Below are 16,552 nucleotides of genomic sequence, written 5' to 3' on the forward strand. Positions count from 1 at the left end.
TGGAAGGATGGGAGTTTGGGAAAGGATGAGGATTGGGGGTGGGCACAACGAATGCAGAATGCAAATAGAAAGCATTGAATGTGTAACGCTCGCGTCTTTAGAGTCTTGTTATAGTCTGATGTTTAGGTACATCAAACCTTCTTCGTTGTTTTTTTAGCAGTGAACCTAGGATAAATATTTCGTATGAGTGTATATGTTTGAAGGAAGTTTTTTTTTTACTTTTCTTATCAAACATGATGCTGCATTCGTTTCTTTGTTGTTGTTTTTTTTAGATTTTTAGCTTTTCTATAAATGCTCAAGAGTATTATTCAGGAAGTAAGTAGGGCTATTGACTTTTCACCTAGATTTTCCGGCAGTGTGCTGTTGTAATGCAATAGGGTGTATTATAGGGTTTTATATCGCTATATATGTATGTAAAATGTAGAAGACTATATCCAGGTGATAAGGAGAACCAGGTACCTACAATATAACGCGTATACTTCAATTGGTAGGAAAAAAAGAGACTTTTCGTTGATTTTTTGTTTCTTCTTCTGCTCTCTACGTTGATTGTTGGATGCGGTAGAGTGAATGCAAAGATTCAACGAACCGAAAGATTTAACAGAGATTTCCGGATTAAGATTTTATATGGAAAATGTGATTTTTCTTTTTGCACTCTTGGGGAAAGGATTTAAATTTTGTATTCCCCCTGAGGTAACTAATTATAAAAGTGAGTGCGAATAAAGAGTTAGATAATCCTTATTTGAGAATTATATGCAATGGAGGGGGAAGAACTATAAAAGTGAATAAGGAAAATAGCACTCCCTGGATAATAATAAGTTATCATTCATTTAATAAGAATTAAAATATTAATTGCAACTGACATCTTTATTTCTCTTTTACTTTCCGTTTTTTGATTGGCATTAGGTAGAGGAGGAGAAGGATTTGTCATAAGTAGAAAATAAGCTAAAGTCAGAATCTAACATAAGGTTTTTCTGTCTAATTAGTTGATTGTGAAGGTTTTTATATTGCTAATTTATTTTTATTCTAGGTTAATCACACTTGATTTTCAGTGTTAAAAGTAGAGTCCTTATTTGTTAACATTTCGTTAAGTTTTCCTTTTGGGTCTTTAGACGAACATATCTGCACCTGGAAGTTAAGCTTGTTTAACACAATGTCTTTTAATGATTAAAATACAAAATAACTACTTTAAATCTTAAAAAAACTTAACGAATAAAAAATAATTTTCTTAAAGTTTTATTGGTATTCGAAGGAGTGGTTTATTTTTGGTTAAATTTTAAAAAATTTTTTCTAATCATCATTTTGCAATTCTGCAATCTTATCAAAATTATAAACAATTTATTGGGTTTCAAAAACTGAACGAAGAATCTAGAAATAAGATTTAAATTCTTAATATTTTGCTAACGTACTATTCAAAATACGAAAATACACACAAACTTTAAATAGAAGTCAGATTTTTCCTTTTCAATGTTATTTAGTAAAAAAAAAATTCAATTATACATGATATATTATATTCCCTAATCAAATTAAGTACGAAGTCCTAGTCATAACTTGGTATATTGTATTTTTACTTTTACTCTAAGCTAGTCATACGTTTTTGCAAGCAATAGCCTCCTCTTCGTAATTAAAAAAACAAGACCGAAAACTTGACGAAACAAAGTTTTAGTATTGAATTATAAATTCATCACCAATTATGTATGATAAAGAGCTTAAGATTAATTCTGAATTTGTGTCATTCCTACAACTATGTTCCGTTAAGTTTTTCACAATCGAAAAAGAGGTCTATGTACTCACACTTTGAACTGATTATAAAATATTTTGAATATCCTTTTATTTACAATTTGATTATATAAGAAAACTCGTAAATAATTTACTTGCAAGAACTTAACGAAGAATTTATTAAATAAAAATTTACGATCTAAATTCTTCATAATTTTTTTAAGTCATGCTTCAAGACACAACTTTAATAGATGCAAATTAATGTTGTCGCTAACAATGATCTTCTCTTAGAAAATAAACTATGTACCGATAACTGAACGAAACCTAACAAAAAGTGCACCAAATGAATTCACAATGTACAAAGGTTTTAGATGTCTAGCATTGCAAGACCAAGTATAATTCTATTTAGAACTACGGAACTATGTAACCTTATCCTATTTAAACGCACGCAAAACATACAACTTAACGAAGCTCAGATCTAATATGATATGTGAGCCCTTTAAAATTGTACAGTAACAGCGAATATGATTTTTGGATTGTTGGTCTTAAATTTGACTTCAGTATTAAGTTTTAAAATCGAGTTTCGTTAAGTTTTGTTTTTCATGCGGTAGATTTGCATTGAAAGGATTGAATGATTTACATTTCGTATTGTATTTATTGTAAATATAATTCATTACCATCCGTTTCTAGTTTTTTTTTTTAACACATGCCACAGTTTATCCCACTTTAAAAAACTTAACGATAAATGTTATGAAATGTTAAAAAATATTAATATATCAAACGAATAAAGGTAGAGCCTTATGAAAAAAAGCGAGTGTCGAAAAAACGAAAATGCCCCAAAAGTGCAGTGATGCAGTGATATCTAATTATCTTTGACCTATTTTATTCGGCCATTTGTGCCCATGATTATGAAAGTGGACTAAGTCACTTTTTGCATTGTTTAAAGAAAAACTTGCATTATAATTTTCTTATAACGATTAAATTATATTTCTTTTATGAAATCACTAGACGAGCAATATTTACTGCAATTTCGCTTTAAAATAAACTTTACCCCTTAAATAATAATTATTTTAAGGCTAGATTTGAGGCCATTTTTAGGGGTGACTTAGTCCACTTTCATAATTAAGGGCACATTTAACTTACTTCCTTATAATCTAACCTAACTTACTTCCTTTGTATTCATAAACATTTACGTTATTTAATTTTATAAAATTAAATAATTCACCTTATTAATATTTCTGTTGTCTATTTTTTATTCTTTGCAGCGAACTTACACCAGAAGCAGCACTACGATCACCTCGACGGCCAAAACTCGCCCGTCAAGACTACTCCTGCATCGATTCGACAAGTGAGGCCGCATCAACCGATGACAGCCATTTGACTAAAGATTCTCGTTGCAGTTCAACCGATCGTACATCAATTGCTGACAAAATTGATATCTCAAATCTTCCGCTGCCAGCCCTTCCACCGAAAAAACGACGTAGTCGTTCACGTCCCTCCCTTGCCTCCTCCACCCACGCCCTCTCGTCATCCATTACCACGCCTGAGGATAATGTAAAAGAACCCACATCACCATCCGATCGTACATCCTATCAAAAATACGCTGCTAAAAGACGTGAAAGTCTGGAAGCTTCCACCCGAAGCTTCAACGAAAAACTCAAAGCTAGAAAAATGCACTTTCATAGCTTGAGTCAGACATCGGCAGCGTCATGTTCCCAAAAACCAACCTATCTCTTTGGTGAGAATCGTTCAACGAAGAAATCGAATAATGAGATATTTCTCAATAAATCCGGTTGGGTTCAGGTGAATTCGAAACGAATAAACAATGAAAACTCGCCGGGAAGTCACAATCGACGATCGAACTATCAGCGATATGATAATCACCAGAATGACGCTGATAATCTTAAAAATACAATTCGTGTTATTCAGATTGACAATACGGGGCGTGATAAACCGGTTTATGCGGTACCCAAAGTGTCTGGTAGCAAGATCGAAGAGTTAATTTCACGTAATGAGGCACGAAGAAATACTTCGGCTACTAGGGGATATCTTAAGCCGGGCTTTAAAATTGTAGACCCTCAAATTGCTAGTATTTTGAATGAAAGACCCGGTTTTCTACCAGTTAAAAGCTACCTTGACTCCGAATCTCCACCTCCAATAACTCCAATACTTTCCCCTCCGCCAGCATTTCAAGATTCCAAGGCGAAGTACGAACGTCCTGATACTGCAGTCCGTCTTCAAATATCAACCAGTATCAATCCAAAGTATGATCCCAATAAAGTTGTCAAAGGTGGAATGGTTTTTAGTCGAAGTTTCGAATATGATACTCGAAAAACACCTAAAGACAATTATGTGGAGACATTTTCGCGTAGCTTCGATTGTAATCTATCTGATAAGCCACCACCCCAACGTGATAGATCACCAAATTTTAGTACCCTTACTGGTTGTTCACCTAACTACTTAACGAAAAAGGAGAACACCCAGAATAAAAGCCGTGATAATTCACCCAAATACCAACAAAATCTTACCACTGCCTACATGAATACGTCTGTGAAAGAAGCACCACCTGTGTATAGTCAACCGAGGAAGCTCGATAAATCCAAGTCACAATTCGACAGGAATGGTAGGTCGAGAAAGGCTCAGTTTTCGTCACGTGTGCAGAGTGCCACACAAATGGTGACGCCACCATCGATAGTCAATATGTCGAGGTTTCGCAGTTTCGATACGAATATAAGTCAACGCCTTAACTCATGTGATAGCGGTGCACGATCAGGTAAGATGCGAAATATATTTTTTTTTTGAATTTTGAATTAAGTTAAAAATGCTTTTGGAGTTTCTGGAAATGAAAAGAAATCAAATTATGAAGTTCCAAAAAATAGACTTGGTTTTTGCTTAACAAAGCTTAGATCTTTTATTCGAAAGCAACTTATCTTACTAACTAATCTTACTACTAATCTTAATAAACTAAAAGAGGAACTAAGTGCAAAGTGCACAATTACACATTTCAAAACAATAAGGTATTATCTTCATGAACCGGAATAGCCCCCCAGGAATCAAAGAGGATCTCACCTAAAAGTTGATGTCTATCTTAGTATCTTCATCTTTGAAACAGCATTTTGGCTGATAAAAGTGTTCTTTAGTGTTTTTTAAGCAGTTAAGAATAGCGGTCCCACTCGCTTAATGACCACCTGATCAGCGTGGAGTGAGATTCATACCAAAACATGCTCCTTTAAGTAGTAAAAAGTGAATTTGTATGAATAAGGTAATTTAATTGTTCGTATTTTAGAGATGGAAACCCAAATTTTGTATAGTTTATTTTAAAAAAAAATAATATAGTTATAACAGGGTTTCACATAAAATTTGGTGTTTATTTTGGCCTTTTTAACTTTATCAAGTATGATACATTTTGGCTGTTTCTTAGCTTTTCGTAAATTATTTTGCCATGGTTACTTATATCTCAAATACTAATATCTCAAATGTCCGAGCCGAGTTTATTGATCAATATAAACATGTTGACCGGTTAAAATAACCTTTTAAAATGGTAATTTTAAACAATTTAACTTAACCGAGGCGACTACGTTGATTTTAGCAGCAAGAACTACGTAGTTTTTATCGACTACGTTATTTTTAATACATTTTTGTTTTAACCTACCGAAAAAACCTCTCTTTAGGTCCATTATTTTTCTACGTGTGAGTTACAACATAGAAGTTATCATTTTAAAAGTAGCAACTCTATTTGTTAATTTTCAGTATCAATTTATAAATTTAATTAAACACTATTTTTAGCCTCTCACCTTATGAGCTAAGTAACTCAACGGCCGTGCTTAGACTATATCTAAAAAATCAGCCAACAGAGGCAAACAGAGGTAGTAGTTAAATCATTATTTGAACTGAAAAAAAAATTCAACCAATTTGGATTAACTTAGGTCCAGTTTATCAATCCTCCGTTGTTTTAAAAGTCCCCATAAAAAATTAAAAATCTGTCAAATCACTTACAAATTTTAAAATTTTCAATGGCCTTAAAGTTAATGGAGTGTAAATAAATTACCGTTAGATATAATTTTTCTATATATTTTTTTAAAAGCCCATTTTTTTCTTCCAACAAACATAATTTTGAGAAAAACGAGAAATTTGGAAAATTTCTGCACAGTTTGTGAGGTCCACAGAACACTTATTGCAAAAAACTAATTTGCTAATGAAAGATTGACATTTAATCTAAAATATGGTTTAGCCACATTTTTATTTTTTAAATTTTTTTCATAACTTATTTAAATATTTCAGTAGGTAACAGTTTTTGCAAAATAGTCCAAAACAACTTTTTTCTTGCATAGTTTGTGAGAAGTTTAAGTGGAAAACACATATGATATATATACCTATGTCAATTTAAAGGTAATGAATAAAATTAGAATATGTTCTGAGCGGATTTTTCATTTTTGGCCCTATTTTTGAATAATCATTTCATGAAAAATATCAAAATTGCTCATTTTCTAATGCATTTTTAAATGTTTAGTTATATGAAAAAAGCAATATAATTTTCCCCAAATGACAAAATATCTTCTTTAACTGATCCAACAACAAAAATCAATCAAAAAGCTACTTATTATTGCAAAATAACACAATTAATAAAACTCTATTTCTTATAACCATTTGATTTTTTGTTGAATCGAGATTTCGAAATATCTACATTTTGAAATGACCGAAAAAATGTCGACATTTAATGAAACATCCTAAATGTGAATACGACTTTTGCCTCGAAATGTCTTCCTTGGTTTGAATTATGCATTTTTAGTGCAAACGTTTTTTTTTATACCTATGCAGAAAAGTTAAGTGTTTAACTTCTGGAAATATTATTTACGAATTCATAAAGTACCAATTTTTGCAAATTATAAATTTCGCAAAAATACAAATACTATATTTACTTAAAACCATTGCACCATTTTTTTTCTCTCCTTAAGTAAACTTAAGCTGTATGCAATTTAATCACCAATAATGGTCGTCATGTTACTGACGAGCAATTCTTCGAACTCAGTGCATAAGCTATTCCTTTTCCTAGCTATACCCTTCTCTTTAAAGATCTCATAGGTAAACTGTTATAATATTGAATTTTATATATTTTTAGAAACTCTATCCTTTTCTAAGAAAAAAAAAAAGAATTTAAAAAATTATCTCCTCGTTCACATAAAGTGAAATTAAGTTAAGTCCTTTTTTCTAACTTTTCTTTTGATATTTTATTTTATTTAGCACTGATTTTTGAATCGTCAGTTAGACTATCAGAAGAATAAATGTCAATATAAAAAAAACTTTTATTCCTAGGAATAAGCTCTATCTGAGGTTTATCTGACTGTTGAAAAATTGGCCCTTAGTATTTATAAAGGAAAATATGAAATATTATCAAGTTCAAAAAAGAAAAAAAAAACTCAAAAAAACAATTTAACTTGTTTAACAAAACGTTCAAATATAATTTCCTCATCTATCCAATCGATATAATATAGAATTTACAAAGACAACAACAAAAAAGAGTTATAGGTATGTAGCTTACGTAAAGAATCTGAAAATTTTTCCTTCACCATTTTCCAGGAAACTTGTGTTACATGAAGGCTATTGCATCCGTGTATTGAAACCTCACCGTTTATACTCACTCCCACGTTTCTAACCAATGAACAAAAAAATTCCATATTTTTCTCTCTACTAAACATTTGCCCTCAATCCTAAAAAAGAATTATGTATCGTATATACCTATTTGAAGGACAAAAACCATCCAGTTTAGTTTCACAATAAACACATACAGACACATATTATGTTTGTGTATGCAATTTTACCATTATATCGTGTGTAAATCAATACTGAAATGTATTGTTGTAGATTTGAGTTCAACTAGGTATTTCCGGAACAAATGGTCATTGCCATTGAATGATAATTGAAAATAGAAAAAAGTTTTTCTTTAAAACTTCTATCAAACAGCAGGAAACTACCTTTCGAACTTTCAAGTACCTACATACTTGTACTTTTAATAGGGATTCAATTGCCTTTTTAAAAAATTCGATACTTCAATTGAAATTTTGTTGTCAAATTTTTGAACATTTTCAAAAATGAATTAAACTCCTAATGTTTTTTTCTCAATTCTTTTTAAGATCTCTCCAATGACGAACTGGACAATGAGGAAGACGAATCAACGGAATTCCTCACAACAAATTATCACAACATTTCACCCTACAAACAACAGCGACAACGTTCGCTAACACCCGATCGCAACGATTCGCATAGTTCGTCGAGCAGTTTGCGCAAACAAAGGTCAATTACACCGGAAAGTCGGTCATTGACTCCTGAAGATCGTCGAAAGAAGGGATCACAAGGATCTCTCGGCTCACGACAGAATTCTGGTTCGCGCAGCAACACTCTGGAGAGAAATAAGAAATATGAAGACAAATCACGAAGTGCATCAAGAAGTTCGTCAAGCTCAAGCTATAGTGGAGGTGAGCATGATGGTCAACAAACTTCGACGCCACATCGACGATCAAATGCTAGAAATGCAAAAGCTGCCGAAGATCATCGCATTCGACGATCGAGGTAAGTAATCAACTTAGAAGAAAAACTTTGTTGCCCTTTGTGAAGCTTTTGTAATATTTTTTCCAGATCCCTTCAGTTAACAGAACGTTCACCGAACCGATCACACAAAATAATGGTTTGCGTTGGCCAGCCAATTCCTCCAAATCAACCCCCAATCTATCATCAGTCATCTCTGAGATCATCCCAAAATAGTGCATTTCCGCCAACAATTCGAACAACCACAAATCCCCAACAAATTTTGGTAACAAATGCCAATACCAATCGCAATACACGATCAACTGATGTTGATAAGAGCCGATCGTTTGACTTTGATTATGGGACTTATAGCAATCAGAATGTGCCTAGTCGCCTGGACTTTGTCGACAAGAGTCGCTCCTTCGACGAAGATTATAGGGAAACAAGCAATAATAATGGAAATACTAGTATAAATATGCGCTATTTGCAAACCACTGATCCTGGGCTGCGAAAAGTGCGTAAAACCTCTCCGGTGCCATCACCACAATCGTCGGGAACCAGCTCGAGCACAACCCTTGGACCACGTCAAACTAGCCCGCAAAACTATGGAACGCGGCTGTGTGATCATGAACTGACTTACGACATGCTGCGACGATCACTCGACCGATCACCGATCATGGACTTTAGTCGGGACTATGACATCCCTGCCTCGATGAAAAACCGCGAAACTATCAATGCTGGTGGGAATAGCGAACTGAACTTTCTAAGCAGCAGTGAACGGATATACGATCATCCGACGACAAAGCGTCCCAATCAGTCACCCAGTGACAGCAACTATTCACTCGATCGTTTGCATAATTCTCGAGACAGTATAACCCCCGATTCTGCCAATGAATTCAAATCGATCGTTACCAGTGACGAGCGGCTGCGATCGGAGTACCTTTACCGGCAGCAGCAGCAACAGCAACGATCACATCAAGGAACAAATCGAGGAAGGTATTGATTGAAATTTAAAGAAAAAATCCAAAAAAAAGCTTGAATAGAGTTAAAACCCTAGATGACTAGTGTCTAGTCCCCTCCTTATATTGCAATAAGAGCTATAATCAAAATCATTAAACTAAAATAAAAACTAAAAAAAAAACTATAATTAATGTAGTGCTTAACTAAGAACTGATCTAAGACCAAAAAATTAATTAAAAAAAAAAAAACTAACCAATAAAATGTATTATTTGCATCTCTATGTAAAGCACCAAAAAAACCTTCAAAAAAACATAAACCCTCTAGAAAACTCACTCAAAAAAAAATTAAACTCAACCACCCCGCTAATCAAAAGTTAATGTCAGCTTTAAAAGTAAAAAAAAAAAACTTTCATAAAACAAAATGCTAAGTAGAAAAAGTTGTTATCGCTAAATCACCAACCATCATCATTTGCTCTCCACTAACCACCACCACCACCACTCAAAAAAAAAATCACTTCACTATTCCAATCGAATGCCAAAAAAAAAAAAATGTCAAACATCCATGTGAACTGTCAAAAAACAAATGAACTCCGCCTGTGTTCTGTGTGTGATTTATGTTTTTGTTTTTTCTTTTCTTTTTTTATTTTAAATTTTTATTTCAGTTCTTGTACGGCTAATACCTGTGATTTTTGGCCACATTGTGGTGCAAATTACAATCAAATTGTGTCAAATGCTAAAACTCAACCACATCAACATAATCACCAACAACAACCATCTCAACAAAAACAACAACCACTACATCATCCACAACCAATTAGACGTCAAGCTAAAGCAAGTAGTATTGAAGTAGCACAAGCGCTAAGACGTCAAGTTAAAGCAAGTAGTATTGAAGTGTCAAATCAACAACAACAACAACAACAAAAACAACAGCCATTTTCAGTGAAACGTCAAATTAAATCTAGCAGTGTTGATACGTCAAATGTTCGTACTAATGTCATCGCTGGCAGTAATGCCACTTTAATTAGATCAGACAGTAGAAGAAATAATACAAATTTAAGAACTTTAAATGGTGATTCGCGTGGACATTTAAGACATTCATATCAAACTGAAAGTTGTGATCGTGTGATATTGAGAAATAATAATAATCTATCGAAGACATCTATTAGGGTGGAGGGGAATACGTCGAGGCATAGACCAAGTGTAGCTCCACTTTCGACATCGACAATGTCGATATTTTTGGGAGACTGTGAAATGCCAATTACGAGGGAAAGGGAATATCATGGTTCGCCGACGGCTAGTGGAACTTCGTCGGGCAGTGGCGGAAGATATGTACATTCGCCGAGTGGTGAATGGACTGTGGTGGATGGCATGCGATCGAGGTGAGTTTTTGATTTGAGTTAGATTTTCTTTTGCAGCAATATTAAATTTGATAAAATGTTTTGAATAAAATGTTTCTCTAATTGTCATTCGTTGGGAAATACTCTCAGGCATATAATTATAATAAATAAAATTCCAAATCAGCAGAGACGTTCGTTGAGCTACTGAGGCCTCGGGGCAAGACTAAACTTGGGACCTTTTTGTGACATGGGTGACTCGAGTGATATGCGCAACGATTGTGACATTTGTGACAAGTGCGACATGAGACACATGTACAACAAGTCCGACATGAGCGACATGTGCAAAATGAGTGACATGGAATACATTTGCGACAGCCACCCTTAGTTCTAAAATTAGAACGGAATTATTTTTCTTTTCACCTCAAAAATCACAAAAAATAATTTTTTTTATTCAGTGTAAAAATTGTTGGTTTTGCACTATGGTTCCTTTGCCCCACGTTAGCCCACTTTTTTTTCTTTATTCCGTTATTTTTTCAAAAGATACAAAAAAAAAACTTGTGATTTTTTTTCCTGTGAAAAAATCGTTAGTTTAAAACCGTGGTTTGTTTGCCCAAGGATAGCCCAGGATTTTACTTTAATTTTTGCTATCCTACGCTTAGTTTAAAAATTATTGAAGAATTAGTTTTTTAATCACCACACCAAAAAAAAGTACGCATACACCACAGTGACCTTTTTTAATTTCTAACTTTTTTAATGAGCGAACGAAAGAAAGTGATGTAATTTGTTGGAATTAGCATGGATAATTGAGAACAAGTGGAAAAAGAATAATTTTTACACAAAAAAAAAAAAAACAAATTTTTATTTTTAAGAGGTTTGAAAAAAGTTTTTTTTTGTCATAATTTTTGAACTAAGGGTAGCTACATAGCGGCATAGTGACACAGCGCCATGGTGACACAGCGCCATGGTGACATGGCGGCATGACGACATGGCGGCATGACGACATGACGACATGACGACATGACGACATGACGACATGACGACATGACGACATGACGACATGACGACATGGCGACATGGTGACATGGCGACATGGCGACATGGCGACATGGCGACATGACGACATGGCGACATGACGACATGACGACATGACGACATGACGACATGACGACATGACGACATGACGACATGACGACATGACGACATGACGACATGACGACATGACGACATGACGACATGACGACATGACGACATGACGACATGACGACATGACGACATGACGACATGACGACATGACGACATGACGACATGACGACATGACGACATGACGACATGACGACATGACGACATGACGACATGACGACATGACGACATGACGACATGACAACATGACGACATGACAACATGACGACATGACGACATGACGACATGATGACATGACGACATGACGATATGACGACATGACGACATGACGATATGACGACATGACGATATGACGACATGACGACATGACGACATGACGACATGACGACATGACGACATGACGACATAACGACATGACGACATGACGACATGACGACATGACGACATGACGACATGACGACATGACGACATGACGACATGACGACATGACGACATGACGACATGACGACATGACGACATGACGACATGACGACATGACGACATGACGACATGACGACATGACGACATGACGACATGACGACATGACGACATGACAACATGACGACATGACGACATGACGACATGACGACATGACGACATGACGACATGATGACATGACGACATGACGACATGACGATATGACGACATGACGATATGACGACATAACGACATGACGACATGACGACATGATTTGACACAGGTCTCATGGCTGTATATGTTTTGGGCCCAAATTCCGTATCATTTTGCCATATTTGCTTTTTAAGAAATTTTCCAACTTTTGGAGTAATGTATTTCAAGAAGTTTTGAATCTACAGACCTTACAGAATATTTTATCTTCTTCAACAACTGATTCCTAAAGACTTTTTCATAATTTATGTATTTTTAGGATCTAAAAATCTAAAAACTGTAAAAGGTCCTTAATTTTCACAGTTTTATAAGTACATTAGAGTTAAAACAGCCCAGCGTTGGTGTCTTTAAAATTACAGAACTCCACGTTGGATATATTTATTTGTTTTTTTTTTTTTTTTTTTTTTTTTTCATTTATACACTTGAAAAATCAAGCTTGTTCACAAAATCAAGTTTAACTGCACAAAAATTGATAAATTATAATTAAACACCAAAATTTCCATTCTATTTTTGTTATTCTTCAAATTTTGACTAAAATGCCTGGTTTTTTTATAAATTTATTATTTTCGATCAAAATCAAAGGCCTCCAATGATCAGAAGATGGCCCACGAAATTCCCATCAACAGCATTAGCAGCTTATCGAAGAGGAGATATCTATTGTGATTTTTAAACAAAAAAAAAGAAGGTTTTTTATTTCCCAATAAAGTCTGATATTTTCAAATCTGCTTGACCCATTTCATGTTGTGTTTCCTAAATCAATTTTATATACAAAAATTCTTTCCAATACCCAAACAAAACTCAAATCGATCTTTTACCTTGCAACAAGTTTTTTGATTTATTTTCAAAATGTGTAAAATAATATAACCAATATTTAAAAATGAATCAGTTTATTTGATTGTGTCTAAAATTCCAATTATTATTCTATTGCTGGTTGACCATATTGCCCATTTTACCCAGTTTGGTTTTCCTCTAACCAATTTTTCAACAAATTTAATCTTACACTTCTTCGACGTCCCTGTTCCAGATTATAACAAAAATACACACAATTTTTAGATGTACCAGGTAAAATATGATAAAACCCAGATTACAATCTCTTGGAAGGATCTTCTTTCAATTTTCCAAAACTTATCCAATACCTAAAATGGTTGTGGTAAAACACTAAAGCCACCTTGAATTGTTATGTGTGTGTATATGTTTTTTTGTTCTCCTTTCAAAATGTAAATTTATCCAAAAAAAATCCCAACTCAATGTTGCACAAAATCTATTCAAAGAATTCAATCGTTTATTATTTCCCATCCAGGACATCGAACAACAATACTAACAACAACTGCAACATTTCAACGAAACCAAACTGCACATCAACAACAATTCCAAATGCAAATAACTCCGCAACGGAAACGACTACAACAACAACATCAACAACTACAACTCCAGCAACAACAATAGCAGCACGTGAGCGTATCCGCAGTGTATCGCTACCGAACATCCTCAATTTATCCGAATCACAGTGAGTACTAAAAAAAAAGAAAACCTTCTATACTCAATATATGTATAGGTACTATTGTATTGTTGATATAAAATTTTCGCATATTCGTTAAAAGGAGCTCTTCTATGCATTGCAAATCCTTGTTCTTATATCCTGCGATACAGCAGCAGCAGAAACTCTCAGGTAGTACACACCTATAACCAAGCTACCTACAGCAACCAAACCTGAATTTCTTTATATCTTTTGTCATTGTTGAACCAAATGGCAAAATTCTCACTTAGCCACATATATTCAAACCACTGCACATGAGAATATAGAAAATCCTGCACATATCCGGCTTCAGTTGTCACACACACGTGGATTTCCGTATCCGGGAAAATTTACTTGCAACAACTGCAATTCGGATGCAAAAGCAGAAGCAGCAGCAGCAATCTCAAATGAAACACACTCACACAAAGAGCTTTGCATTTAATTCCTTAAATAAACCCAAACTCGAAAGGATTATTATTCTCTTGGTGACGAACTGCGGTAAGGGTAGGGGAGTGTGGGGATGGGTATAGAAACCCGCGTGGCAATGTTAAGGATGACAGGGATCAGGATAACTTCAGTTTTGAATTTTTGCTCATTCCAAAGTAGTCCTTTATCCTATTTTAGTGAGTTTTTTTTTTTTTTCTCTCTTTCTCTATTTCTCTGTCTTCAGTTCCTTTGGGGGTTCGGAGAGAGAAGGATTTGGTGGCAAGGTTGTTTCCGGTTCGTGTTATCTGTCCACCCGACTGCCTATGCTATCTAACGCATGAATGTCACTTGCTTAGTTATTCTTTAGTGAATTCTCAACATTCTGATGTGAATTCCTTGTGAATTACCACAACCCATACCATATTATACACCTTCTGGTTGTATCCTGTTGAATCCTTGTGCATATATAGGGTAGAGTTCGTTTTGTGTTGGGACATCCGTTATGGGTTATTTAATTGTAAAGATACATATACACTTGACTGTATGTACAATCAAATGCGCCCATGTGAAGTAAATCGAATGGGATATTCATGTATACGGAAACACAGGCAGAGAACGAGAGGGTGATATGGGAAAGGATGTTTAAATACCGATACACAAATGAACCACACACACTTACTCCATTCTGTGTCGTCTTCATGGAAACTGGTGTATTTCCTCAAATTTAATTGATAAGGACATCAATCGGTAATGAAAGCTACATTATGCTTATAGAAATTCGAGGAAATATATGAAGTTGAGGTTGAATTGAACAACAAAAACACACATTCACATACAGGACACTGTATTGTGTGTTGAATTGAATGAAGTTTAACATCAATACATAATATTAAAATGAAGTAAATGATTCAAGGAGGTTTTTGAATGAAATTTTTGTATCTATTAAGACATTTTTACTATCATTTCAATGGGTTTTTACACAGATACAATTATTTTTGCTCAAGAATTAGATATGTTAGTATTGTGGTGATTTAGAAAGATTTTTTAATAGCGTTGGGGTTGTTAAGGGTAGACCCATAAGTCTTTTTATGTATTAATCTTTTGAATTGTGGTCTAATTATAATAGGTACATCTTTTGGTTGATTAAACTTGAGAGTTTGGTCGTAATTTTATGTTGTTTTCAAGATTTTCGAGACAAACCTTATACAAATACATTTCTCTTCAAATACATTTTTTTCTGAGAGTATGAATACAATCTTCTTGTTAATATTAAAAAAAAAAAAAAATACTTTTTGAAGAACTTTTTTTTTCACCGATTTAATAATTATTTTATTTCTTTTCTGAGATTTTAAATTCTAAAGGTAAGCTTTAAAGAGCTTTTGTGGTTTAGCTATTTTAAATAAAATCGAAAATTATTCAAACCTCCCAAACCAATTTCGTATCAATTTTAAATATTTACTTATTTTCTATCATCCTCCCTTACAAGCCTTTATATAGTTATAAAATCCACGACTCGGTCGCACGAACTTGCTCTTAGAGTTTAAGTTGCTGATTTGGGTTGTCAACTCGAATAAGAATTTTTCCATAACTTTTTTTTACGACTAAGAATTTTGACAAACAATTTTTTTTTTTTCATATTACTTTAAAATTCTATATAAAAGTATTACCACAGCGGCCGTCGGTAACCGTGACAGTACGTACCAAGTGGATGACTGTTAAACTGAGTAAAGTCAAAAATTCAACATCCTTTCTGCCACTAAACACCGCTACACTACCAATGTCAAGCAGGTATTTGAACAGATTTTAGACCATCGAAAAGTAGCCACTCTGTAACGATCTCTCAACTGCAGTTACTACAAATCTAATTTTTTTTCTTTTTTTTTTTCTGGCATGGAACTTTGAATAACCCTGCTAACAATAATTCTATTTAAAAAACTATATACACTTGAATCAGTTTTAAATTAAGTACATATCACTTTTTTTCAAAACTAAATACTCAAAATTTTTGCATGGTCCTAATTCAACGCACTGTACTGTAAAAAAAAATAATTTTGGCAAGTTCCCTTCAAAGTTTTCATGTTCCATTCTCATTTCAAAATGGCGCAACATTTTTGAGAATATTACATAAATAAACCGCTTCTAAAATAGTGTTTTTTTTAATTCGTTAAAAAACTAACTTTAGGGAGACAGACACAATTCTGAAATCGGGAATTTAGAAAATCCAGAATCCTGAAAATACCGAAATGCCAGAATGCCGAATCCCGAAAACC

General features: G+C 34.0%; 1 protein-coding gene across 1 annotated transcript in view; it reads left to right on the forward strand.

Annotated features, from left to right (window-relative positions):
• LOC129910712 (mucin-5AC) overlaps positions 1–16,552 on the forward strand; it is a 343,104-nt gene that overhangs the window by 171,910 nt on the left and 154,642 nt on the right. The window contains exons 6-10 of the mRNA XM_055988201.1: positions 2,982–4,489; positions 7,848–8,283; positions 8,350–9,234; positions 9,860–10,576; positions 13,641–13,847. Coding sequence (XP_055844176.1) covers positions 2,982–4,489; positions 7,848–8,283; positions 8,350–9,234; positions 9,860–10,576; positions 13,641–13,847 — 3,753 coding nt within the window. The remainder of the gene's footprint in view (positions 1–2,981; positions 4,490–7,847; positions 8,284–8,349; positions 9,235–9,859; positions 10,577–13,640; positions 13,848–16,552) is intronic.

Source organism: Episyrphus balteatus, chromosome 2 (genome assembly GCF_945859705.1).
Source record: "Episyrphus balteatus chromosome 2, idEpiBalt1.1, whole genome shotgun sequence".
NCBI lineage: Eukaryota > Metazoa > Arthropoda > Insecta > Diptera > Syrphidae > Episyrphus > Episyrphus balteatus.